The sequence below is a fragment of the Porites lutea genome, chromosome 3, assembly GCF_958299795.1.
Source record: "Porites lutea chromosome 3, jaPorLute2.1, whole genome shotgun sequence".
Classification (NCBI taxonomy): domain Eukaryota; kingdom Metazoa; phylum Cnidaria; class Anthozoa; order Scleractinia; family Poritidae; genus Porites; species Porites lutea.
This window is the reverse complement of record NC_133203.1, coordinates 23,941,529-23,967,071: the sequence shown is the minus strand read 5'-3', so window position 1 is coordinate 23,967,071 and position 25,543 is coordinate 23,941,529. Positions and strand designations below refer to the sequence as shown.

Here is a 25,543-nt window from a genome sequence, read left to right as displayed (position 1 = left end):
TTGCCACTGCTGAAGAACATTGATTTTCCTGAATATAATTGTTATTTAATTTCCAATCGGCTGCTCTGTTTCTTGACTTGACCAGTTGAGTTCTTCAGCTCCTTGCGCATGCTCTGCTTCAAGTCTGGCCACAACGTTTGGCGATTTAAAGAATCTCATCTCAATTTCTTGGGCTTTAGCGAGATTAGCAGTTTTACACAATATTTCGATAAAAGCAACGCGAAACTCTCGAATTTTGATAGAATAAAGAATCGGGTTAATAACAGAGTTCAGTAAAACTACAGTCTAACTGTAAGAAAAGATGACGGTGTATGTGGTGTCTAAAGATATTCCGTTCTCGGGGATGTACTTTTCTAAAATGATTCTACTTATAAGAGGGTCTCAATGGGGTGGTGGCTTTTACGGTTATCGGCTAAAATTTTGGCTCTTTTACGGCTATCCGTTAATTTTTTTCAGTTACTGTTAACGAAAAAGTTAAAAATTAACTTCTTTTGTTTCAAAAAGTTAAATATTAATTAATCTGTATTTTTTGAGTGAAGGTCTTCGGATCATCTCGGGATCATGAAATAAGCTCTTCTTTTGAAAATTTTAACATTTGATAGATCATACTTTTTATAAAGTATTCCACTTTTGATATTATTTTACACATAGAAATGTCAATAGTCAATTTAAAAATAATCTTTGTGAAAAAGCAAAAGCAGACACGCGAACGCCCAACTCAAGGCCGGGGCGCGACATTCATTATGAGAGAAATGGCAGTTTTCACACTAGAGAAGGATTATTCGTGTGAGACGGGTTATCCGTTTGATGATTCGCGTCAGATAGGTAATACGTGTTGATTTGAAAATGGAATAGTCAGTAATTTTGAATGAAAAATCCGCCTGACTTTTGACGACGGGATTATCCTTTCCAGATAGCCTGTGTACAGCCGCCCCCTCCCCTCAGAAAAAATCGGAGAAGGGGTGTCTGTGGGGAGGACGCAACTGTACACAGGCTAGTCTCAGACGGATGATCCATTTCTAGCTCTAGTGTGAAACTGAACGGCCAATAACAAAATTCCCGTGTCCAGTGTTTTTAATAATAGCGAAGGACTGTACGGAACGACTGTCTGCTGTTTCCTTGTCCGTAGACCGCATTATTCCGCGCGGCTAATGCGTTTCGGGTCACTTGGTCCGAGCAAGTTCGCCACCGAAATGCCTTGACCGAGATTGCGTGGGAAGACGCTGTACAGGGACTAGGCTTGACAATATCTACCGTAGCGTCAGAGAAAAACAGGGAAATGTTGTTTGTCAGCAACGTGTTTTACAAACAGTGACATCTGTGCTTGTTGTTTCACTAGTGTTTCGAGGGGAAGACCTCCGGAAAATTGCAAATATTAATCCCCAGCAAGAAGCCACACTTTCGCTATGGAAAAAAATAGTCCCCCGAGAGAGCGCCGGAAATGGGGCCTAGGTCTTGGTTAACTCCTAAAAGGCGCTTCGCCTAACGTGCGTACGGAGTCACACTAGCCGGGAAATAAAAAACGCAACCATAAGTGACTTTAGTACCTTTCTTAAAAGTAGCAAATCCAGGGAACACTTTCTTTTACGGTTAACTCTTTTTTACCCTATTTACGGCTAACGGTTAAAATTTTTCAATTTTTACGGCTATCGGCTAAATCTTTGGCCCTTTTACGCCTATCGGTTAACCCCATTGAGACCCTCTTATAATTGTTGGCAGGTAACACAGGAATAAAAGTTTCACAATCCGGGTTGTTACTTTAAAAGCTTTTTTATCTTTTAGAAAATTTTCTCTTATCTCTTGTGTTACCAGCTGGTGATTGGCAATTTGCTGTTTATGCCTGAGGGTTTCACGATATACTATAACATTACACCAAACTATGACGACGATGCAAAAACACTTAAATGCGTTAGTGATGGAGAGAAACAAGTTCAGGTATAAGGTATAGTACCATAAAATATGAATAATCAGTGAAAATGTCCATACCATTGCAGAGGCGATCAGCAACTTAATCTCGGTAATAACGAAAGTATACGCAAAAGGGTGTTTTACGGCAATATACCGCTCTAAGCTTATCATAGCAACATGGGCTAGTGAGACATCAAGAAGACTGTCCATTAAGAGTCTTAAGAAAAAAAATGGGCATATTTCAGTCTTGTAGTTGATTAAGATCACTACTAACCAGGCGACTGTGGCTGGCTGAATTAAAATGCCAACTGTAAAATCTGTAGTAGCTAACAGAGCGATTATGATGTGTGACTTGTGAGCCCTCAGTCGTCGTTTAGTTTTCACGGCGAACATCACCAACGCGTTCAAGAAGGTGGTGAAGGGAAAAGTGAAGACGTTGATAATTATGTTGACAACGAAGACAACTTGAGCACCAAGGGAAGGGTTTTTCAGTTTTCCCCCCCAGAGGATGTAGACTAGACATTCATCTTGGATGGCTTCGCTTGAGTTGTTCATAGCTTCTTTCTTCTCTCGTGGTTTAGTCCCCCCGGTCAGTCGGCTGCTTTCCATAAACTCTTCTTTCGTGCTGCTTCGAGAAATTGCATTTGACTTCTCACTCTCTTATAGCCGATGATTATACAGTGATTTCAATGGATTTTCATTTTTAATACGTATAGATCAGAGCGATTTTTATTAATGCTTTTTAATTATAAGGCCAAGTGATCTGTGCGGCTAATTGCAGCGGGCTTTCTCCAAGGCTTAATCAAAACCGGTGACTTTAATTTGCGAAACGCAAGTGAGCTATGTTCGTCGGTTGTGGTAGGTGACTACGGAAAGTGTTGACACCAGTTGACTATTCAGTAATTATAAAAAAAAACTAGCCGAGTATATAAAGTTCCACAAGAAGAAAGTAATCGCTAATACACACGGTAAAAAAGTTCTCTGTGTAAGTCTCTCAAATCCAGAGATCACGTACGTAGTATTTCAATTTATTTCTCCAAGAAAGCATGCTTTCAAATAAAAGTATTATTTTCTTTGAATAGAATGCGGTTTTTCTTTGAGTTTAGTAGACAAATTCAAAACCAAAGTAATCTCAATCAAAAATTGCAATGGCTTTTCTCAGTGCTCTATGTTCAGGAGGAAACGTAAAAAAAAACTTGAAGCGAATGTTTTTGGCAATCAGTTAAGGCGGTCGAAATTGCAATTTGGTTTTCCCGATCAGCTGGTTGAAATGGGTGTTGTTTGCATGAACGTATGTAATGGTTTGACTTAACAACAACTGTCGATTTTACAAACGATCAAAATTAATACATTGTTCAATTATTATTATTGGTCTTCATAAATCAAGAGATTATGAGTTAATTTAAAAAACGGCACGTTTTTATACCAAAAATTTATTGTAGCCTTTTAATGATGTTTTTCATTTTAATTTTCACGGTAGAACTGAGTTACAATCAGCGATTTATATCACAATTATTTTACGTGCTAGGAGATATGTTTAGAGATTAATGAAATTTGCTGTTTACCAAATCATACTCAAGAAAAACTCTTGGCAGTGGGACGCTGCTAATAGCAAAACATGGTAAAACAACGTGTAATGATTCACTTCAAAAGCCTAAGAGGCCTTTTAGTCACTGATTTTTATCCATAATAAAACAAAAAGGAAAAGAAGTGTCTTCTAGACATAACAACACATAGCTGAGTTTACTGCGAAAGCAAAAGTAACGAGGGTCTCCCAGGTGGGGTTTTGGGGAAAAGGGAACATTGGCAAAATATCGAAGGGAACCGTGGAACATGAGCCTACTTTTAGGGAACAGGAAACAAAACTGTACAAATTAGAGGACGAAAAACATTTTGATATAAGAAATAAAGAGCGCTATTTAATTATTCTGAGATTTTATTTACGGTTATTTATGCACCACTGTCATTGGTTTTGTCTACTTTACACAAGAGATCATAATTCTTTTTGGATTTGTTTGTTTGTGTTTTACGTGCATTAAAGTTCAGAAAAGACAATCAGCTCAGTGACCACATAACAGTTCAATAACCACGCCAGTAGTTCAATGACCACACAAGTAGTTCTACATGCAGTTGGGAGGGAAATAGCCACAAATACCTGAGATTTTTTAATGTAAACGCGTAGCATTAACTAAGTGCGACATTTAGCGATGACACAAAAACCAAACTTAGAAATATAGCTATGGCACAATGCTATTTAGTTCTAGTGAGCTCACTAAAGAAAACAGGAACATCGACTGATGGCAATTTTAATTCAAAAGTCAAATAGTCTGCTCAGAAGGTCTGTCATCCTCATCAGGGGCACAGTCATTCTCGTCCCCAGAGCCACTCGGCTTAATTTGTAACGAACCAGTGGCTAGCCCTTGTTTCATTGAAAATATACCTAAAACCGGCAAAAGTGCTGCACATGTCTTACAACGTGAATTTTTCTTAAAAGCCTCGCTGACAGGGGCGTAGCCGGCCCGTGTCATCAAATTTTTGGTTTGATCACTCTACCACTTATGCATTTTGGGGGTGAGCTAAAAGTTAAGAGCTCATAGTGTTAGTGCAGGTCAGTGCGAACTATATCATGTACGCAATTTTCAGGATTTTTTATGTGGAATTGAACGTCAGCCAGGCCTACAACTAGTCGAAAAGCTGGCTAAGCCCCCGCATTTTTTCAGTAAAAAGAATATCTTGTTGTTTATGGTTCACAGCAGACTTCAAAGGTAGACATTCATGGTTTGCACTATGGTGAAGATATTTTCTTTCATCTCTCCCAGCTTCTCCCAATTCACCACTAAATTTACTTTTGAACAATATGCCTTTTCTTCTGCTTGTTGTTGAAACTCAACTGGCGAAAAAATAGCGCGGAAAGTTTTCATGTCGTCTCACAAAGCTTTCTTCATCTTTCAGATCGTTGAAACAGGCAGCCATTTTAGTTTCAAAGCATGTGCTTTCAGTTACATAAATTTCCATATATGGAAAGTAGAGCCCAGTAATTCCCTAACGAAGAGAGCTGCTTCGTTTCGCCGGATAGGAAGACGAATTACGAGGACGTTTTCGAGTTTCCTCAAAATAGAGAGTCTTTCACTGGAATGCAAAGTTTATCTTTTTATCATGGCGTTTTACCTTTTCAACTCAGGGATGTTAAGAATCTTCTAAGACAAGAGTTAAGTCGATTAAGTGCTCTGACATTATGTCCGAACATATTGCAATATTAGCTGATGATGTGATATTCGGTAAAGAAATATCAGTAAGTGTCAAATGTTTTTTCTAAAACACAAACTTTTTGGGTTTATGACCCTTCTTCAGTGTGAAAAAACCGTTGTACAGTACTACCAGAAACCCATAAGGGGTTTCTGGTACTACGCAATACCATAGAAAAAAAAAATGATCGAAGCGCGCGCAAGATTTATGTAATGTCGTAATTCAAGTAAAACTGAAATTGATATTTAGTCCTTTAGGCTGAACGTTGCCCCGTTGGAAAATCAACCGCATCTAACGCTACTTTCGTTAAATGTTAGTACCACCACATAACGCCACACCACGCACTTAGACAAAAAGAAATACTTTGGCCAGTGGAGTTGAAATGTTGGGCCACAGGAAACCCAGGAGTGTTGTTGCGTATACTTCGTAGATGTTCGCTGAAACGACTCCTGAGGTTTCGTCCAGTCTCACCAATGTAAAGAAATGAGCATCGGTCGCAGGGTATATAATAGACAAGATTCTCGGACTAACGAGTGAAATATTCAGGAGTAAGGACAAGGATTTAGTTCACCAAACCATCCTAGCTAACCGCTCCGGCACGATATTTGATTTAGAAATTCGATGTATGTGAACGACTTGTTCCAGTTATAATCCTCTGGACTGGTACACATCATTTTATCACGTTTCATCGCGGAATAAAGTGGGTTAGGTTCCTTTACTAGCCAGTGAATCACATTAGGAAAATTCATAAAAATCAGATGGTTTTCGTTCGTCGAACAGGCAATCATGAAAGAAATATACTACGGTTTCATCGGCTTACTTACTATATGTGACCCTCCACAGGAATTTGATGCTAAAGGTGAAAGCACGCGCACGACACGCTTCCACGACACGCTTAGCGTGCCGTAGATCACGGATATGCGTATATTAAATTGAAAAAACAAAGACGGACACACTTGCCTTTGTTTTGGCAAATTTAACACGCTAGACCTTTTGTTTTTTTGTAGCGTGCCATATGTCACGGTAAGTGTGCGAATTATAGCACGGTTAGCGTGCAATTTGGGTAAGACACGCTGAACACGCTTGATTACTAAAACCGCCAAGATGATAAAAATGGCTTGGGTTTTTAGCGGGTTTAATCAGCATTGATGACTGGTCGAAGTGAATCAAATATACCAATTGAGACTGTTTTGGAATTTGATAGTAACCGTGGCCATTTGAAAATCACGACTTAAAGGTGGTCTAGCCTGGAAAAACGCGAGATCAGTGTAAACCAATTCCTCCGGCTGTCGGCTTGACCGGAATCGCAAAGAGGCCTGCTATCGCATACGAGGCACTGAAGTTATGTCGCCTGAAAATTATAGTTATGCCACCGGAATATTTATTAGCAGTAATGCACAGAGAAATGAAGTTGAATAAATTAGTTTAATATATTTCTTTAAGCCATGCTGAGACGAACGAAGGTAATTAAATCGGAGAAACAAAAACTGCCTAGAATTTTCTATAGGTTGAGGAAGGCTAAACATTTCTAGATGACCGTTCCATGCATGTACAATTTTCGAAGGTTATCTAGTAAATTCCTTACGATTTTCTGAAGTTTAATTTTTTCCATTTCATTCCCCAGTTAAGCTATTTTTCGTAGAGAATTAAGGAATCCTAAAATTTTCGGATCCGAAAATACGATAAAATTCTCACTTTCCTGAAACTTTCAATTGGAAGCTAAATTTTTCGGGAAAATAATGAGGAAGCCCTTGTAATTTCGAAAAGACTGAAGTTGTCCTAGGATGCTAGGATGCATTTAGGAGGAAATCGCCGTCACGTGCCCCTGACGAACGAAGCGCTATCAATCATAATTTATGTGAAGATATCTCGTTACGCTATGCTAAGACGAATCAAGCGCTGTAAACGTGTACTATATCTCGTTCTTCACAGGACGAAAAAAAACAAGAATCTGTAAACTAAAAACACTGTAGAATGAGGGAGGATTGCGGCGACTTTTCTTGAATTTTGGGCGACAAAACTCATATTATCAGGTTTTGGACGACATAACTTCAAACGACATCACTTTCGAGTAGCTTGACCGTCACCCCTTTAGATCGAGCTAAAGTTCTTTCCATTTCTGGAAAGAACTTTGATTTTGCAATGCTAATATAGTTCTACCCATAAATGCAGTAGATCACACCGTTCATTGTTTATACTTTTCAAGCGGCAACGTTTTTTCAATCAGATACTATCGCTGCGATCGCTGAGGTATAACTTTTTCTTTCTTATAGTTACCAAAAAAGGGTGCCGTTGATAATCATTTGCGGTTCCTTTTTGTAGAGGGAATTTATTTAGCTTATAGATAACACGCCTTGCGTGCTTTTGCGCACACTGAAAGCGTGTTGTGCTTTTTCGCACGGAGCTTTTGTTTGAAAACTTTAACACGCTCTTTTGTTCGACTTGCTCACGGTTAATTGTCTCAAGCGTGTCCTCTGAAACAAAAGAAATTGCTAATGAGGCAAGATTGCAAGCGTGCTAAAGCGTGTTAAAATAAATTCTTTTGTTTTAAAGTGAAAGCGTGTCGTGCGCGTGCTTTCACCTTTAGCATTAAAATCCTGTGGAGGGTCACATATTATCAAAGTTTCATGAGACTAGCCGGCCAAAGAGCTTACAAAGATTAAAAAAAGAAAAGATAATACGGAAAAAAGGACAAAGAAAATATGACACACAATTCGCATGTGTATTTAACCAAACAAAAATTGAACAGTTCCCTGGATAAAGATCTCTTGCATATGTTTATTAAATGCACGTTCAGATAATATTCACAATACAGATTTATTCCATATTCACTTACGGTAAGTTTAATTTCGCCAATAATGTATTTTTAGAAGTGCGCTGTCGTTGGAGATAGTAAAGAAGTTTGCTAATTTGCACCAAACAGGCCGCTTCGTGGTCAAAAATTAGAACTGTCCTTTCTATCCACAATAAGAAGGAATCTTTCCGGTGTTTATACTCACCCTGAGCTTCAAAATGATATGTGGAGTTGTTTCTTTATATTTGTCGAAAATTAACTGAAACTCAGGGTAATACGTGCAATCGACATTATACCTGGCCAGTCGACTGATATAAACCCGTCTTATTATTCATTCAAAATATTTCCCCGATTCTGATTGGCTAAAAGCATACGCATAGTTAATTCACCATAACCAGCTAGTGATGACCAAATCTGGAAGAATTTTGCGTTTAATGAACCAATGACGTCAAAAGTGCAGCTGTCTTGCAGGTTAATGCACCTTTAACCGAGAAAACCTGGGGACGAGGTTGAGTTGTTTTGGTTGTGAAAAGAAAAGTCAGACATTTCACTCGTTTCAAGAGTAAAAACTGGGCGAAATAATAGCTAAAAACATGGCAAGAACAGCAAGAAGACAACTCGAAGGGCGACATCTGCTATTTGCAGAATATTTTCGGAGCTAAACAACCCTAAACGTGCACTATCGAAGATGAACTTAACTTCGATGGATCGATGGAGGTAAGCATGTGTTAGCCAAGTTCTTAAACTAGGAATTATTTTGAGTGAATAATAAAACAATTATTGAATTTGGCTTTCGTATCATATGAAGAATTATCAAGATCTCGGAGAGTGTTAACTCCCTCCTCGATCTCCATAATTCTTCATAAGATACTCAGCCTCATTCATTAATTGTTAATTATCAAAAGAAAGTACGAATATAATTGAAACATCGCTTTCAATTGATTTCGATTGTCATAGCAACCGCATAACGGCCACCAAAAGCACTATATTACAGTTTTCTTTGCGAAAAGCCTTTTTCTATATGGGGACTGGACTCACAATAAAGCATTGTCGGTTTTGCGCACGCGTAGTATGTTTTGCTCTGTGTGCCTATGGAGCATCATGGGTATAAAAAGGCGGCAAGATGCGGAAAGGTTTTTGGTCAGCGGTAAAATTTGCATTAATTTTTTTGGCTAAGGGCTTGCAACTGGTTCACAGGTAAGCAGCGAAATTTGTCAAAGGCTAAGCTGCAGAAGTAGAACTAGATTTTACAGCTGGATTACCACTCAAAACAATTTTAGGGATGAACTGGCATTCTGTATCTACTCAGTGAAAGCAGTATTCGTATATGCCATTGCACCCTGTGTCCAGTCTTAACCTCTTTAAAATTAAGCTTCTCAAATAAAAATTACATAAAATATCCCAGATTACTTAAGATCTAAAATTTCCATGCCACTGAAATGAGATTTTTATGCCTAGCACGAGAGTTGTCTAGTTTCATATCGAGATTACCCAGCAAGCAAGAGCTACCTTTCTGCGATGTATGTACCGACAAAATGTAGCCATTGCTAACAGGTTGTCAGTCGCCACGAGAATGGAACTAGGGTCGAAAGGTTCCCCGTCATTGTTTCTGGAATCGTTAATCATGACCTGCGGCGTCAGCTATTGGCCAATATTTTCCCATAGGTTAACTCAGCCCCAGTCTCCTTTTCGTTTCCAAAGTGTCGAATATGGAAACGTTTATAATAATGATGGTATCCAAATCTTGCTGTTTTAACAAAGACCAATAAACTGTCATAAAAAAACAGCAAAGATCAAAGCGACTTGACCGTTCAAAGTATCGGGAATACTCAAGTCGCTTTGTTCTTTCCCGTTTTGTTATTGCAGCCATGTATAATGTTACAGCTTATTGGCGAATATGGCTTCTGTCATGCACAATAATTTTATACAGTGTTGAATAAGCAATTCTTCTTTCTACATGGGGATTTCCCTTTAGTCCATTTATATTGTCGGACTGTGTCCAGTAAACATTATATACAAATCGCACATCAGAAGCTATTTCATTCAAAGGAAAAACATCGCAATAAATGTTAAGAAGCTGACACCCAATGCGCCCCAGCCTATTTTGACCACGTGACCAGCATTCCAGAAAGAAAATGAAGTAGTACCGTCATGATGAGCCACTGAGTTACATCCACTCCATTGACAACATGTAAAACAGTGCTTCTTGTGAGCTAAAGAGTTAGAAACAGTAGGGTAAGTCTAGATAAGAACGCGCGTACTATTGTAGCCATATAATGATAAATAATAATCATTATTGTTAGTGCGCTGGGTTGAGACTTATTTTAACAAGGGGGTGGACCAGAATTTAGGAAAGATCATTGGATTCATTGACATCAATTAGCTGCTTAACATATTGGGAACGGTGCACATTAACCAAAAAAGAAGATTTCTCTCCATCCAGTAAAACAAAATACCCCTTTAACACCTCAGGACCAGGGAATGTTCCCAGTTCTTAGAGAGTACAAGAAGCAATTTATACTGCTAGGAATAATAATCATTATCTTAATCATAATAATAAATGTTCTTTAGCCAGGGCCACTTTCTCAGAATGACGTGCCATTTTTACTAGTGAGGATCTTGGAGAAGATTAGTGATTGCTGTAGGTGCCTAGGAAGATATACTTTATATTGTTCCAGGCTGGTTGTGGATCACGGGCAGGGCCGGAATTTTCCAAGTGCTCATTACTATGTAGCAGATTTAGGATGCGTGTTACATGTGTCTGAGCCTTAAGAAAACGACCCATCATGCATTTCAGGATGACACTCTCCGAGGCTAGTACCCTGTAGTCAGAACACCCTCCCCGGCAGAATTGTGGGATATCACTGAGGAATCGAACCATTTCCAAGTTGTCTCAATCCTCTGTTTAGAACGAGATTATAGTAAATGTATACGAAGCCCTCAACAGGAAAATCCTCGTTTCTTCTACTGCCAATTCAACTCATGTCCACAAAAAAGGTCTTGTAATTGGCCTTACTTTGAAAGTCTGGGCTCAAACGGAGCAATCTGAAGTGATAGCCTGAATTTGAGACGATGACTTCGAGTCGTTTTTACTCTACTGAGGGAGTAAAAGCGACTCGAAGTAATCTTCTGAAATTCAGGCTATCTGAAGTGGGTGACCTAGATTTAAATTTAACATCAAATGTTATTTACGTGTAGTAAACAGCGAGGTAAGTTTTTAGGGAGGGAACGATTAGTAACAAAAAAAGTTGAGTTAAACCGAAAAAAATTAAATTAGGGATACAGGTTTGCATAACTATAGGAAAGCATGATTCTAAAAAACCGACCCCGCCAGGATTCGAACCTGGAATCCCCTGATTCGTAGTCAGATGCCTTATCCGTTGGGCCACGGGGCCTTGTACAGCGAGAACTTTTTCTTTATTCGCGAAAATCTTCAAATTCAAAAAAGTGAACAACAACACCAACATTAACCAGGATTTCACCCATAAAAGCTAAAGCTTGTCATGTGTAACTGCTTTACATGTGTTTTTTAGGTTTTCTCCTGTGCATTGACCACGTTCTCCACGAAAATGGGAAGATAACAGACCAACAACAAAGTATGTAAAGAGGCCATGCTCCATTAAAAAAAACACACACACCATGCCCCTAAATCCCCTTTGATTTTCCCCATCTCCTGAGGAAAAACTCAGAAAAGTCTAGCATTGAAAAGCTCGTTTCAGTGGACAGACAGGGTAACCGCAAGAGGCCTTTATTTGACTTTTCCCGTGCTTGTACAGTCCTTTTTGGCAATGTCTCCAGGCCTTTTTAAGTCTGGAATCGGACAGTCGAAATATCGTTAGCTATCGTAACTACAGTTGATTCACGTTGTTTGGATAGTCACCAGAAATTGCCACATATTGGCGACAATCATTTATACAATGAAACTGCTTTCTTGTTTCAGTGGAACAACAGGATAACCGAAAGAGGCCCTTATCTGACTTTATCTTTGTTTTTTTTTCTGTTTCTGTTTTTGCTTTTTATTCTTTTTGACAAAGACCAGACTTTCCAAAACTTGAACCGCATAGTCGAAATATCGTTAGCTATTATTGTGACTACAGTCGATTCTTAATTTATCTTATAAATCCAGTGGCGAAGCGATATTCTTGTATTCACTCCTCAGTCTGCAAATTAAAACACCACGTAAAGTTCATTCAAAAACTAAATAACCCGCTTACCTTTGCAAGGTTTGGCTCGAGCCCTTTGACACTGCTTATGGTTAGCACATCCCATGTTATAGTGAACTATGTTATCTCTCTTTATGCTCTTGGTGAAGCAGATGTTGGATAATCCACTGTCGCATCTTTTCAGCGTGCGTTTATGAGTACATTCCTCGTAGGTGGAGTTCTTAGGGCAGTGATGGCACATGGGATACATTTCGTGGGCTGGATGGTTGACGCTACCATGTTGGTACGTCAAGTCCACGTCATCTTCAGGAGGCGCGTCCTTGGAATCGGTCAGGTTCCCTTCGACTGATTGGATAATAACAGCAGAAGTGGTAAGTCAAAGGGAACACAAATTCAGTACAATGTTCCAATGGACCCTAGGGAGGTACCCCTCTATAATGGCCTATACGGGAGACTACCCCCAGGAGGAGGTACCTTTTTCAGAGTTCAGGTATAAGGGTAAGAATTTCACTAGTTGAAGGATCAACCTCGTTCTCAGGTAAGAGAGAACCCTGGGAACGAGATTGGTTGAAAGATAGATATAAAAGGGTAGGGAAATCTGTCATTGTGGTCCGTGAAAGGACGTATTATACGACTTTGAAAAAGTCAACAAACTTCCAAGACAACGAATTTACAGTAGTTAAAAGGGATGCAGTGTTTTAAACTAGACGTGTGAAAGGGGTACCATTTGCCAATAGAAGGTATACGGAAAGGAATACATTTTCTGCCCAAAATGGTTTATAAAAGAGTAAGGGGTTGGATCTGGGGTGGACATTCCTCGTATAAAACTTTGTTGAAAGCCTCACCCCCTTCCCCAGCCGAGCAATGGACAAAGAAGAACGCCACAATATCATTACCTCCGACAGATTGGATAATGCAAAATGTAATAAATGTTACGAATATGCAACGATCAAGAAAAACTACAGGCCACTAAAAATGGCTGAAAACACATGACTAAGAAATGTTGGGCCCATGCCGACATACAAAACCGCGGTTTTATGGCTAAGAACCACTACCACTCACAAGCAACGCTGCGCATCAAAATCGAGTGAAAAACGCCAACGCTATGGCCAGCTGCGGAGACCGACTGACATTTAACAATGATTGAAAAAGTTAAAGGATCGTAGCAGCGACAAAAACTATAATTATGATCATTGCTGACAGAATACTGCTACTCCTCCAAAGCAGCTCGGCAAACCACGCAAAATATGACAGACACAATAGCGCTTTAGTTAACTAATATGCATGGCTAACAACCTGGCATATTTTTAATAAATCCAACTGAAAATTCTCTTCACGCTTATTTTGGGATTCATTCTAAATTTTTCGGCTGGTCTATTCAAAAAAAATCATCCACATCCGAGCTAATGAATAGTTAGTATCCTGACAATTTAGGCGCGGTCCAAACGTATCCGTTTATGTTTGAAAACGGAGATTTCTTTCTCCAGTTTGGCTTAACATCCACACGTATCTGATGAAAACGTCAACAAAAACACACTTTTTTTTTTTCAAAAACGCTCCCAGAATGGAGAGCGTCTTTCGTTCACGTGGACGGACGAAAAGGAAAGTTTTCGAAAACGGTGAGTGTCATGCATCATACCGCGGCCAATGCCCTAGAAGGGATGCTATCATATTTCCATTGTTTTAGCGTTTTGTGTGGAGGGGCAAAAACGATTCGAATACGCTACGTGCGGACGCGTATTTTTCGAAAATGGAGAAGAAACTCCTTTTCAAAAATATCCAGATACGTGTGGACAAGGCCTCAAGTTTACGCCTTAAAGACACGACGACTATCTTGACTGACCTATTTACATGGAAGTTCAAATGGGCATTTTAGGGAAGATTTTATACCAATACCTAAGAAATATCAGGAATAGAATTCATAATATACGGGAAAAAGGAGCTACAGGTTTCAGTGAAGAAAAGATCTTCCAGTCTAAGGTTTAGCGCATTTAAGTATCACAACCCTACAACTGCATCCACTGTTTTAAGAAACACCAGGGATAGTTACCTTTAGTGCTATTTAGCTTTTTCTTATCATGTTGGGTGATGTGGCTAGTCTTGTTTCCTTTACTTTCTGACGACTCAACAGTCTGCTTATGGGGAAACAGGAAGAAGGAAATGGTATAGGGGTGAGGCTCTTCCTCCGTGACGTCATTTCCGGTTGTCCGTTCTGCTTGCTGTGCGTCAATGACTTGTGAAATGAAATAACAAGATGTTACGTCGCCTAATGTAGTCTGTTTTGTACTACTGTTGTCATGCTAAACGTGAAATGCGTGCCTGCAATTCAGGCGTTTCTTAACGATCGTCAGTCACAGAAAGCATAGCGTCTTTGGATCAGTCTCAGAGGAAAATACAGTTTGAATGTCAATTCCTTCCCCCTGTTTCAACGTTTTGTCTTGCGTCAAGAAACCCCTAGATTGCAGACAGCTAGCAAACCCACTCTATCACGGCATTACTTACATACTTAGAAAGTAAGCGAACTGATACTTGGATGTTTAAATTGGGAATGAGGCTCTTATAATTGGTAGATCTGAGAAGAAAAAACTTTCCGGCTTTCTAGTCTCAATCGATGCAATCACACCAGACATTCTTAAGTTTAACAAGGTCAAGATTACTACCAAGAACATCTTAATTCTACACCTAGCAGGAACAGTTCCAAGATCTTTTTTTATTAGAGGGTTTTAAAGTTATACACATCTCATCTCCTGCTGTGGTAAAGCTATTCGACAGGCGAAAAGGCAGGGAGGCCAATAACAGAACCCTGAGGAACAGGGCGATGAGACATTGCCCGATCGAGAACTACCTGTTGTGTCCTATTTGACAAATCACTTTTATTCAAGTTCAAGAAGTTTAATTTTAATTTGACTGTTATTAGATCCGTTACTGTGTGGCGTTGACTATTTCACTTCTGCTGAGATTGTAATGGAGCGCGTGATTGGATGTTCGGTTCCACTTTCAGACAGAAGAGATATTCACACGCTAATTACATTTTTTTTGTTTCTAACACCATTTTTGATTTCAAGATAAAAACAAATCACATTTAAAGCAAGCTCTTCTGTATGTTAGTCTCCTCAGTTTCAGATTCAGGTAATGACTTTGTTCTTAGTTTCCACTGTATCATTATGTCGCTTCCTTTACAATAGCCTACCATTTTTTCCATAATGCTTGGGAGAGAATATAAAACAAGGAGGGGTTCGTTTAATCTGAAGCAGATAGGAGGACTGGAAGAAATGCTATAATTAAAAACTGTTTAAAAAACAAACAAACAAACAAATCCTGTTTGTGAACTTAGATGTAAGGAAGACAAACGAAGCTTACCAATATAAAAAACAAGAAAACTGCTGAGGCAACTGTTGCCTTGTAAAATTCAGCTACTCGAAAATGTCTCACACTCTTACAACCTGTAGCCCGATCTATTGAACTAAATATGAAAACACATAATTGATTGAATTTTGGACTGCAAATATAAACAGTCGTATGAAGGCGAAATTGCTGGTTGCCGCGACCTGGGGTGAACGTCAGTTTTATCACACTGAGCTACGAGTCCCGCGACTGGTCAGCTTTGCAAGGGTTTGCTACTTTTGCTATACCTTTCCACTGGGAAAAAATGGGATTCGCAAAAATGTCTTTTTAATTAAAGTTATTTTAAAGATTTGGAGTTAATAAAGCGTGGCTAACTTAATTTCAAGTAGGATATCTTAAATTTGATAATTACGTCATGTGGCGAGTATTTTTGCAACTATCACAGCTCGTTTGAAGATATAATTTACGACATGGGATATCAAGTTAACGGATTACATATAGACAATGCTCTTGATGAAATGGCTAGCGTCAAAATAAAATAACCGTTTGTAGTCATATCTTATCGAAAAGCGCAAGTCAGGATATCCGTACGGGAAAATGACAACTGTGTATTTCCTTCCGCGACATTGCATCACTTACAACCAGGGTAAATTGTATGGGGTTTCTAACCCATGAAAAAATGAATATAACATAAGGAATTCGTCAAAGTAACCCAAAAAACTTGGTACTCACCTAATGCGAGGCAAAGAAGCGACCAGGCGAGAAACAGACGGCTCATAGCAGCCTATTTAGAACCTAAAATGACAGAATAACAAGCAAGGAACGGTTAGACGGTCGACTTATTGCCTGTGACCTTTAGAGCGTGCAAGCGGCAAGTAGAAGAGCTGGTACCGGTAAAGGTCAGTTGTCCTTGACTCTCGCCTCGTTTAATTGTCCCAAATCAAATTCTTCTCACGTTAAATAAGTGTACTTTTTGAATGGTGTCTGTGAGAGGCTATTGGTGGTCTTACAAGAAAGGTGAAAAAAGAATTTTTAACTGATGCTATACTTATTAACGTAGGTACTTCTTTCTGAGAGGGGTAAACAATCATCGATGTCTTGGAGTAATATATTTGAACTCTTGGGTTGAAGTCAAAGAAACGGTTTTATGCAAAATGATTAGAGTGCTGGACACAGGGTTAGTAAAATTATGGTCAATGAACATTCCAGCTTAAGATTACAAGATCTTTACTTGAATAAATTTTTCCTTACAACTTTCGACCAATGATAAATTGCAAATTGTTGCTGGGATGAAGAAAGTAATGATCAAAAAGCATGTCACGAGCAAGAAGCCCGCAGGTACTCCTGGCGGAAACTTCGGGTGGGGGAATATGAGGCATGATTCCAGAACCCGTTGCCCTATTAGACATCAAAAGTACGCCCCCCCCCCCCCCCCCCCCCTTTAATTCAGACATCAATCAGGCTGTTTTCAACTGAAAAGAGTTTTAAAAAAAACCCACCCAATTCCATTTATCATTTCCAGAAAGCACAAAACATTATCCTGTTTCAAGTGAATTTCAGAGCAAAACCTGTGAAATGTATTACCAGTTGTAGTTCAAAAACCGCACTCCGGATAGGGCATCTGTTCTCAAATAAGAACGGCGGTGATTTCGGCGCGATCTCTGTAACGGAGCGAAGCCGCCGCGCCGATCTCTAAAGTGGAGAGTTGCATATCGGATAGGTGTACATAATATACCGGACTGTTTTTCGTGTCGGCACGATAAGCAACTCGGTGTAGTGTGATCATCGATCGCCTTAGATTAATTCGGATTTACAGTCACAATCGCAATCCTCTTGAATCTACGGAGAACCACTTGATCTCTAATTGCGGAGAAGTCATAAATTAGAAAATTAACATTTAAATATTCAAACACTCGAGGAGGTAAATCAAATTGACGTTTAATTGGTTCTGATTGAAAGTTTTCAGAACTTCAGGAGAATTTTGCGCCCGAATTTTAAACTGTAATTCCTTTAGGAGAATATGATACGATCTTAACCGGCATGCATTGGAAAAAGCGATCTCTGCCGCAGTTATTTCTAAGCACAAATAACTATCCCACTGTCTGACAAGTGCTGATAAATCGACCTACCAACCAAGACCGAACAATCTACCCATAGACACACTTAATATAATGAAGAAAAGCGACCAGCTGGGTGGCTGAAAAGAAGAACCTTTAGTCTATGATATATCCGGTAAGTTTCTGTCAGTTTGCACCATGATGGGCGAAGAGTAAAGCAACAATTACAGTTCTCGTTCACAGAGTCATCAATGAAAGTGGTTAACAAAAAATGTGGTCACAGCGTCATCAAAGTGGTACACAACAAATGTAGTAGTCACAACAAAGGTGCCGATAATGGAGTAAAACCGTGAATAAAATAGACCAACGAAACAAGAAATTGTTGCCTTTTTTGAACCAGGACCAATCGAAGGTCATCGTTCCTTCTTTTTCGACTCTTTTAGTCTTGAAATGAACAGTGCTTATTAAGAAGTTTCATTCCTTGTCAATAACTTACCGCCTGGCTTTTGTTTACTATTCCTTGTCCGTTAGCCGGCGTTTTTATCCTGCGACAAGTGAAAATCTTTCGTAATCGAAATTCGGTTGCTTTTTTTCGCATGGTTTCACTCGAGAGATCTTGGAAGTGACACAAGAGCAAGCTATTGACATGTCATTGAAAACGTCTCACAGTTGAACGCATGGGAAACCAAGGGAAGAAAATCATCTCTCTGAGTAACCGTAAGCTTCTAGACCTTTCTTGTTTAGAATTCCATTTGGTTTCTAAATTGCTACTTTATTAAATGTTTTTTTTTTTTAACAGGATGAATCCTGTATGAAACGACAGCAAGTGCGAGGCAAATAATCGGGGCGTAAGACTTGGCCCAAAAACGTAACAATTTCATCATGGTCAATTGCTTGGTCGAGAATCATTTATACACACAAAAGGAAAAGGAAGGAAAAGCCTTTCACAGCCATCAAAAGGGCTTTATCACTTATATTATGTACCTTGAAAAGGCGGCATTGTAACAACGCTGTCTTACAAAAAAAAGCCAAAATAATAGGAATTAGCCATGCTAATTACATTTTGATATTTTGATTCGATTTGATAATCCTGAAACCACTTCTACAGTACGGTGTTGTACTTAAATTTGACATCAACTGAGATGAGAGAAAGTAAAAATTGGCCATGAAAGAGACTTTTTGAATTTCATTCCTTCAACAGACGTGCAGATCACTGAATGTAGTGAGGGTGCCTTATGTACACTTATTTAGCTTCTTTCAACTCTCCTTTTCTCTCTCTTTTTCTCCTCTCCTTTTTCAATTGTCTATGGCAACATTATCTCAATAAGGCGTACTTTCATGGTTGGATTCGACAAAATCTATGCCGTAGTTTGCTCATTTGCGAGACGTCTTGCACTCTGGTAGGATCAGTCTCCAGCCTTGGGTGTCTCGATGTGCCCGCGGTCTACTCCAACGGATGGGTCCCCCTTTTGATTGGTCAATCGCTAAGTCCATGCGCCCAAATGACGGGTGAAGAGTACTGGGGACGCATTGAGAAACCCAAGGCTGAAGACTGAGCTTAGCCCTCTAGCGGCTTTTGAGTCTTTTGAGAGGTAAGTAGCGATAAAGTCAGTTAGCGAACAACAGAACAGGTCATCAGACGACGGAAACAAGTTGCGAATAGCCTAAACAAATTAGTGTGTTGAAAGTGGATCCCCTTCCAAATTATAGATAGTCCAAAATTGAAGGATGGTGGACTCTCCCCAGCCCAGGAAAGTACTTTTGTTCTAGTCTATAGCTAGTTCTCAAATGATGTTGTTTGGACGTTTGATTTGCAGGTATATTATATTACATCGGGTTGAAACACAAAGGGACAAGGGCAACCAACGACTTTTTTTTTGTAAAATATCTGTTCGAAGGAGCAATATTGCCTATCCCGAAAATTTCTATAGCATATGAAAGGCTGGAAATTTCTAGATAACTGTTCCATTCTCGAACTAATCTACGCTATTCGGAGTTTTTCAAATGAATTTTCCTATGACTTTCGGCAGGTGCACCCAACGAGAGTATAGTTCAAAACCACATAAACAAAGCATTGTTGAACGTACTTTAGTATTTAAACGGTAGATAAAGGCTTATTTTTATCCCCTAAAAATTTTTCATCTGTTCGGATTTCCTAGCTGAAAGTATAGTGATCAGAAAATTATAGGGATCAAAATTTACCTTTTCGAAAATTTAAAAAAAGGCAATTATACGATTTTTTTGAAGTTCGAAAATCCTAGGAGAGGCAGGCAAGCAAGAAATTTGTCAGAAAATGATCCGAAAATTCTAGACCTCAAATCGTCTTCCGAACAGATAATTTTCCGAAAATTGTCGTTGGATGCCCCTGTTTCGGGAATGGATTTTTCGCATATCATTCCCAAAATTCGGTGATTATTTTTTTAAAAAGTCACCCGAAAATTTCGGTATAAAGGAAAATCGCCCCCCTAGAATTTATGGTTATTCCGTGTCCTCGCAGTTTCGACAAGGCGTCGTAATAGCTAAAACGTTCGAGATGGCCAAAGTTCCCTTAAAACATCCAAACAGACAAATGATATTAAAAGTAGCTCCAGATTAACGAAACAGACTTCAAATGTATAGAGAAACCCATTTTAGACAATTCTTGACTTGCCCCTGAATCATCAAGCTACGCCAGGACGACTTTGAGGTTGGTTGACCGAATTCTCAGAAATGGACTTGAGGTTAGTGAGAGCAGGATAAGTTTGAGCTAAGTGACAGTAAAGGATCAAAAAACAGTTTCAATTCCAAAAATTAGATGCTTACTAAAAGATAGAGATAAATAAGTTTGAATTAGCTAGGTTATGCTAAATACAACAATGAGATACCATTGTACACACAATTTTTTTCAGAAACCTAGCTGCACAGGTCATAGCAACGCGAACATGTTTCAACGAATCAAAAGTAACCTTAGAGCGTCATCTGTGGCCCATGATTATGCAACCTCACTACACACTCCTCAAAAAAGTGTCCAGCTGCCTTCAGGCTAAACTTGCAAATATGCTTCACTACGAATAACATACAAAACGCTCGTTATAATGCATTGTACTCACTATCCTTCTTCTCTCTATCTAAGCCAGAAGGCAACAGTGAAATTTGAAAATCGGCATAGTCTACAGATAAGTTAGTTAACGCCTGCATGGCACGCAAAGAATAATTTTTAAGAGAAATGTACAACTGCTTTAAAGGTGTGTTTTAAAATTTTTCTTCATTTCCTTCAAAGCAATGTATGATAAATCAATTATTAGAAATGGTTTTTGATAGCATTTACCAAAGACAAACTTAAGAGCAAGTGGCAGACTTACAACAACCCACAGCCCGCTCAGTACCTCACGCGCATAGCCATCATTACCCGGGCGGATAGTCGTCGAGCCTCTGTACGGTCGAAGCCGTGTTCCAGAGGCCCTTTACTCCCTTATTTACCTCGACCTTGAAGGCAATAATTATTTATTCTTCTCCCTGCCTAAATCTCTGAGTACAAAAATTAATGTCAAGTGGAAAGCCTCTCCCTTTTCCAATTATCTCTGTCTATAGTTTTATTGATTTTGACAACAGCGGTAGACAGTGTTGAGGAGCAGCTTTTCCTTCTCCCGTAGGTCGCTTCCAGCTACAGTCAACTCTCTGTAAGAAGGGTACCTTTAGAAACGGCATTAAGTGTCTGTATTAGAGAGATGTCTGACTTTTAAAGATTCCTGGTAAAAAGAAGAACGGCAGGGATCAACTTGGTGTCCATTTTAGGAAGTTGTTCGCTTTGTAGATGTTTCTATTGACCAACACTTCACTTCAGTTTACTCAAAATAGAAACCCAACTTGTTGCAAGAAAACTGAATAAGAGCCCCCGTTGATTAAGCAGCCGGCCTTGGACACCTACCCAACCCCCCCCCCCCCCCCCCCCCGCCCCGCCTACTCTTTTGGCCAAAAGTTTTGAATTAGCGCCAGGAGGCCTCTTCGAGAAACCGAAAGGTGTACTGTAAATATGAGTACAAAAAGCTCACAGCGACGCAAATATAGCTATCAGCACTAAGTGATAACGTGTGGATTCCTATTTCCTATATTCTGTCAAGTGATTATCGAAAGAAGCAAAGAAACTTCAACATATTGTTTTGTATAAAACTAGCATCCATTTTTATCACCTGCTTAACTACCTGTGATCTTACCGGTGTTGTTCAGCGGGAAATAACAAACTTATTTCACGAGCGGTAAAATCATAAGCCACCTGTAAACTCACTCGATCAGATATTGTCCCCTGAAGGCTTCAAACTGAGAGTTTTTGACAGCAATTTCCTGAGCAAGCTCGTTGTGTCTTGAGTATTTTTGGAGTAAGTCAAATCTAAGACGGTTTGAAATGCCCGTCAACAGAGATGACAGACCAAAGTACTTAGGATCGGATGACCTCATATAATCCACTTTTAAATGAGATCATTTTCCACTTAAATGACGAGCAAGCGTTCAAGTCGACACTCGAAAAGCTTCGTTAACAGCACTTTTAAGTCAAGTGTCGGTTTGAAAGCTTTCTCGCCATTCAGTGGAAAATTTTTCTAACTCATCCAATCCAAACTAATTTGGTTATTTTACTGGTATCCGCTCTTCATTGTCGCAGTAAGTAATATGTCGCTCCACATTTCCGAGGGGATTCAATGTGGTTGTTCCTCCGCGTTGATATGGCAGGGGCACCCAACGAGGATATAGTTCAAAACCACTTAACATAGATTTGTTGAACGTATTTTAGTATTTAAAAGGTAGATATAGGCATATTTTTATCCCCTAAAAACTTTTCATCTGTTCGGATTTCCTAGCTGAAAGTCTAGTGATCCGAAAATTATAGGGATCAAAACTTACCTTTTCGAAAATTTTAGCCAGGAAAAGGCTCCCGAAAATTCTAGGTGGCCTTTTTTAGGGTAAATATACGTTTAAAATGGGTAATTATACCATTTTGTAGATGTTCGAAAATCCTAGGAGAGGCAGGCAAGCAAGAAATTTTACAACAAATGTTCCGAAAATTCTAGTTCTCAAATCGTCTTCCGAACAGATATTTTCCCGAAAATTGCCGTTGGGTACCCCTGATATGGTTTTGTCCGGTTCCGAAGACATATGACACAAGCTCCACAGACAGCTAGGAACTGAACTAGCTTCTTGCAACAAAATGGGCCAAAGTGTATAAGGGACAACTTTGCTTTTAAGGTTAATTAAATTCCACCGCATGAGTCAGTGATTATAGTAAATATCTCCAAAATTTATCAGTCACGGTGGTTACCTCTTTTAATCAAATTTTGAATGGTTTCACGTTATGAAAGTTACCCGTGAAATTGCAAATAACATACACGCACCGCTAATTATAAGGCAAAGAGTGACAGGCTGGTGGAGTCGCATCAAACTGTGCAAACTACCGTAGAATTCCTAAAGTAACGGTCCGCCCCCAAATAACGGCTATCCGAAAGTAACGTTAACTTTTTACCTTCCTAATGAATCCCGAAAGTAACAGCCCCATCGAAAATTAACACTCAACTACTAATTCAGTATCGTTTTGAATCTTAGATGTAACGTTTAAAACAGTACTTTCGTTCCACTTAAAAATGATTTTAAAGAGTGTTTAATGTAACACATGTCTTCAGTTAACAGCTGAACATGGCTAAACATCTACCCCTCTTAAGGGTCGGTGCATGTTTATCTCCACCATTATTTACCGCCTTTTGGGAAGATAGCTGTGCACCTATTCACTACGAAACAAAATAAAATGGTGTCTTAAAGCATAGCGGTACCAAATGGTAATGCTAGCGGAAAATTTAATTTGGCCAACGATTCAGTTTTGTTTTTGGCTTGACTTATATCTCCGGATGAAAGGTGATGACATCATCAAGCACGTGACTTGGGCAAACTGCAAAAATAAGGATGCGCCCAGGATCAGCAGATTCCGGAAGTAAGAAATTCGTGTACCCTCACTCGCCAGAGGTCCGTCCTCGAAATGAGATAAATCGCGCTCATGGTTTGTTTAAGGCTCCCAAACCTCTGGCACGCACCCAGGGTATTATCCGTGAGACCACAAGGCCTGTGTGCACGAAGTAGTACCACGGCAAAGATAATGTACAACCGAAATAAATTCCTAACCAATGTGACTCATCAGGCTGATAAAAAATGTTCCCGCCAGAATATAAAGCTGGTATTGCCTGTTCCATTGCTTGCGTAGGTATTTTGGACAGTGAATGAATACTTGTAACTCGAACCGAGTGAGTTTGAAGTCTGTGTTGCATACAGCTATGAGTACATAGCAGAACCTGCCTGGGTAGAATGTCTGTTGGTCCTCTATCAAGCAAGATAATGCAGTCATGGACGAAAGTCTTGCAAAATATTCTTGTATTTTTGGCCGGTCTCTTTTTAAATCGCACATTCCCCGCAACCCCTCGGTCCAACCCAACTTTGGACTAGTGTAACAGTTTTGAGCGGGGGGGGGGGGGGGGGGGGGGGGGAGAGAACTGCGCTATATTTCCCAATGGTTGCACTTGTTTATGATGCAACCCAGGGGGCGTCCCACGGATCAGTGCGAATATCGGACCACTGTTCCAAGGACCTTCCAGGGATGTGGTATCTTACACAGCCACAATAACTTGCCTCGTCATATAAGGCCCTTCACAGGAAAAGAGAAGGAGGCAGCGTTGGCTGACAAAACACTGAGAAGGGTTGCGTGCAAGGGACACCAGTGGAATGCCAGCTGATGATTGTTAGTTTAGAGGCCGTAGGTCTCTCGATAGCACATAGTTCAAGTGCAGACAAAGCGAATTCCACAGAGCTAAGCCCGGAAGGTATAGAGTTGGCCTGGTATCTCGTGATCGCCGGCCATTAGACGTCTCATCCATCGCATTAGGCAGAGGCCAAGAAAAACTGATAATTCAGAACAGGCAATTGTACAACTGATACCATGACATTGTTTTAAGAGTTGTTTTGGTAGTTTTTTGTGTAAACCTGACTTATGCATTATGTAAGGTAACAAATATTAAGTTTTTTCTTTAAAAAATGTTAAAGAGACATTCTAGCAATTAGTGTAGAATATCCTGAAATTAACAGCCCTTCTACTTATCGTTTTTTTGTAAAGAAAAAGAAATCGACCCCGCCAGGATTCGAACCTGGAATCCCCTGATTCGTAGTCAGATGCCTTATCCGTTGGGCCACGGGGCCTTCCACGAAGGGAATCAAATTGGAGGCAATATGAGAACTCGTCGTATTGTAGCATCTAATTTAACAAGACCAAGCTCAATTTAATCGGCAGCTACCTTTTCATACTCTTCTATTCGGTCGTTAAAATGTGTGATATAGGCATTCAAAAATATAGTCAAACCAGTTAGTAAAGCAGACTTCCTGGAAAAGCCAGTCAACCAGACAACTCACAAACAAATAGTAAAAGAACTATCATACTAAAATGAAAAAGAAAAGGAACCAAACAATAGTAATATTTTGCGAAAACGTAATTTTCGCCATCCCAACTAGTGCTTTGTAACTTTCTTTTTGTGCATAAAGCTTTTTAAATAAATCATCCTGAAAACTTTTGACACATTGTGGTTTAACCTAGTGAAGTACAAATCTTCCAATTTTAAAATCTCTATGTACTTGAACTTTCTGATCCCCCAATTCCCGAAAATGTGCGATCCCATTCTAGTAACTCTCATGAAAATGCAATCCCACTATAGTCAATCCAGCCGTGAAAATGCGACCCCATCCAGCGGCACATCCCCATTAGCCTATTACTAGGAAGTACCTCTCCCCCCTGGGAAGAAAAGGCAAGAAGATCGCCCCGGTGTAAGCAGGGAATCTAAGGCCGCCTTAGATTCTGGACTCCCTGCCATGATTCCGGATTCCAGCCTTCATTAGTGGAATTTCGGATTCCAGTCGCTAGTGGGGTTCCTGATTTTTTGAGGTGTAAATCGGATTCTAAGGCACGATGTTCCGGATTCCACAATCAATCAACAAAAACCAACAATCTTTATTTGTACTCACTCTTGCTC

The 25,543-nt window shown here is 39.6% G+C and overlaps 1 protein-coding gene and 2 non-coding genes across 3 annotated transcripts; all 3 read right to left on the bottom strand.

The window, feature by feature from the left end:
• Nucleotides 1-9,912: 9,912 nt before the first annotated feature.
• LOC140929522 (uncharacterized) lies at nt 9,913-16,311 on the bottom strand. The gene is made up of 4 exons (XM_073379285.1): nt 16,189-16,311; nt 14,162-14,344; nt 12,163-12,456; nt 9,913-10,161 (listed from the first exon to the last, which is right to left on the bottom strand). The coding sequence occupies exons 1-4, from the start codon at nt 16,232-16,234 to the stop codon at nt 9,992-9,994; spliced, it is 693 nt and encodes a 230-aa protein (XP_073235386.1). The 5' UTR covers nt 16,235-16,311; the 3' UTR covers nt 9,913-9,991.
• On the bottom strand, nt 11,271-11,343 carry Trnar-acg (transfer RNA arginine (anticodon ACG)). The gene has a single exon. It is a non-coding gene; the product is annotated as a tRNA-Arg (tRNA).
• Nucleotides 16,312-24,646: 8,335 nt separating the features above from the next.
• On the bottom strand, nt 24,647-24,719 carry Trnar-acg (transfer RNA arginine (anticodon ACG)). Its single transcript has one exon. It is a non-coding gene; the product is annotated as a tRNA-Arg (tRNA).
• Nucleotides 24,720-25,543: the final 824 nt, after the last annotated feature.

Excerpts from the sequence above, each read along its gene's own strand:
- LOC140929522 (XM_073379285.1), bottom strand. The coding sequence starts at position 16,234 with ATGAGCCGTCTGTTTCTCGCCTGGTCGCTTCTTTGCCTCGCATTAG. Across the intron at positions 12,457-14,161 it reads AAAGCTAAATAGCACTAAAG|TCGAAGGGAACCTGACCGAT; the intron begins GTAACTATCCCT and ends TTATCCAATCAG. Across the intron at positions 10,162-12,162 it reads TCGAGCCAAACCTTGCAAAG|CTCACAAGAAGCACTGTTTT; the intron begins GTAAGCGGGTTA and ends CTAACTCTTTAG.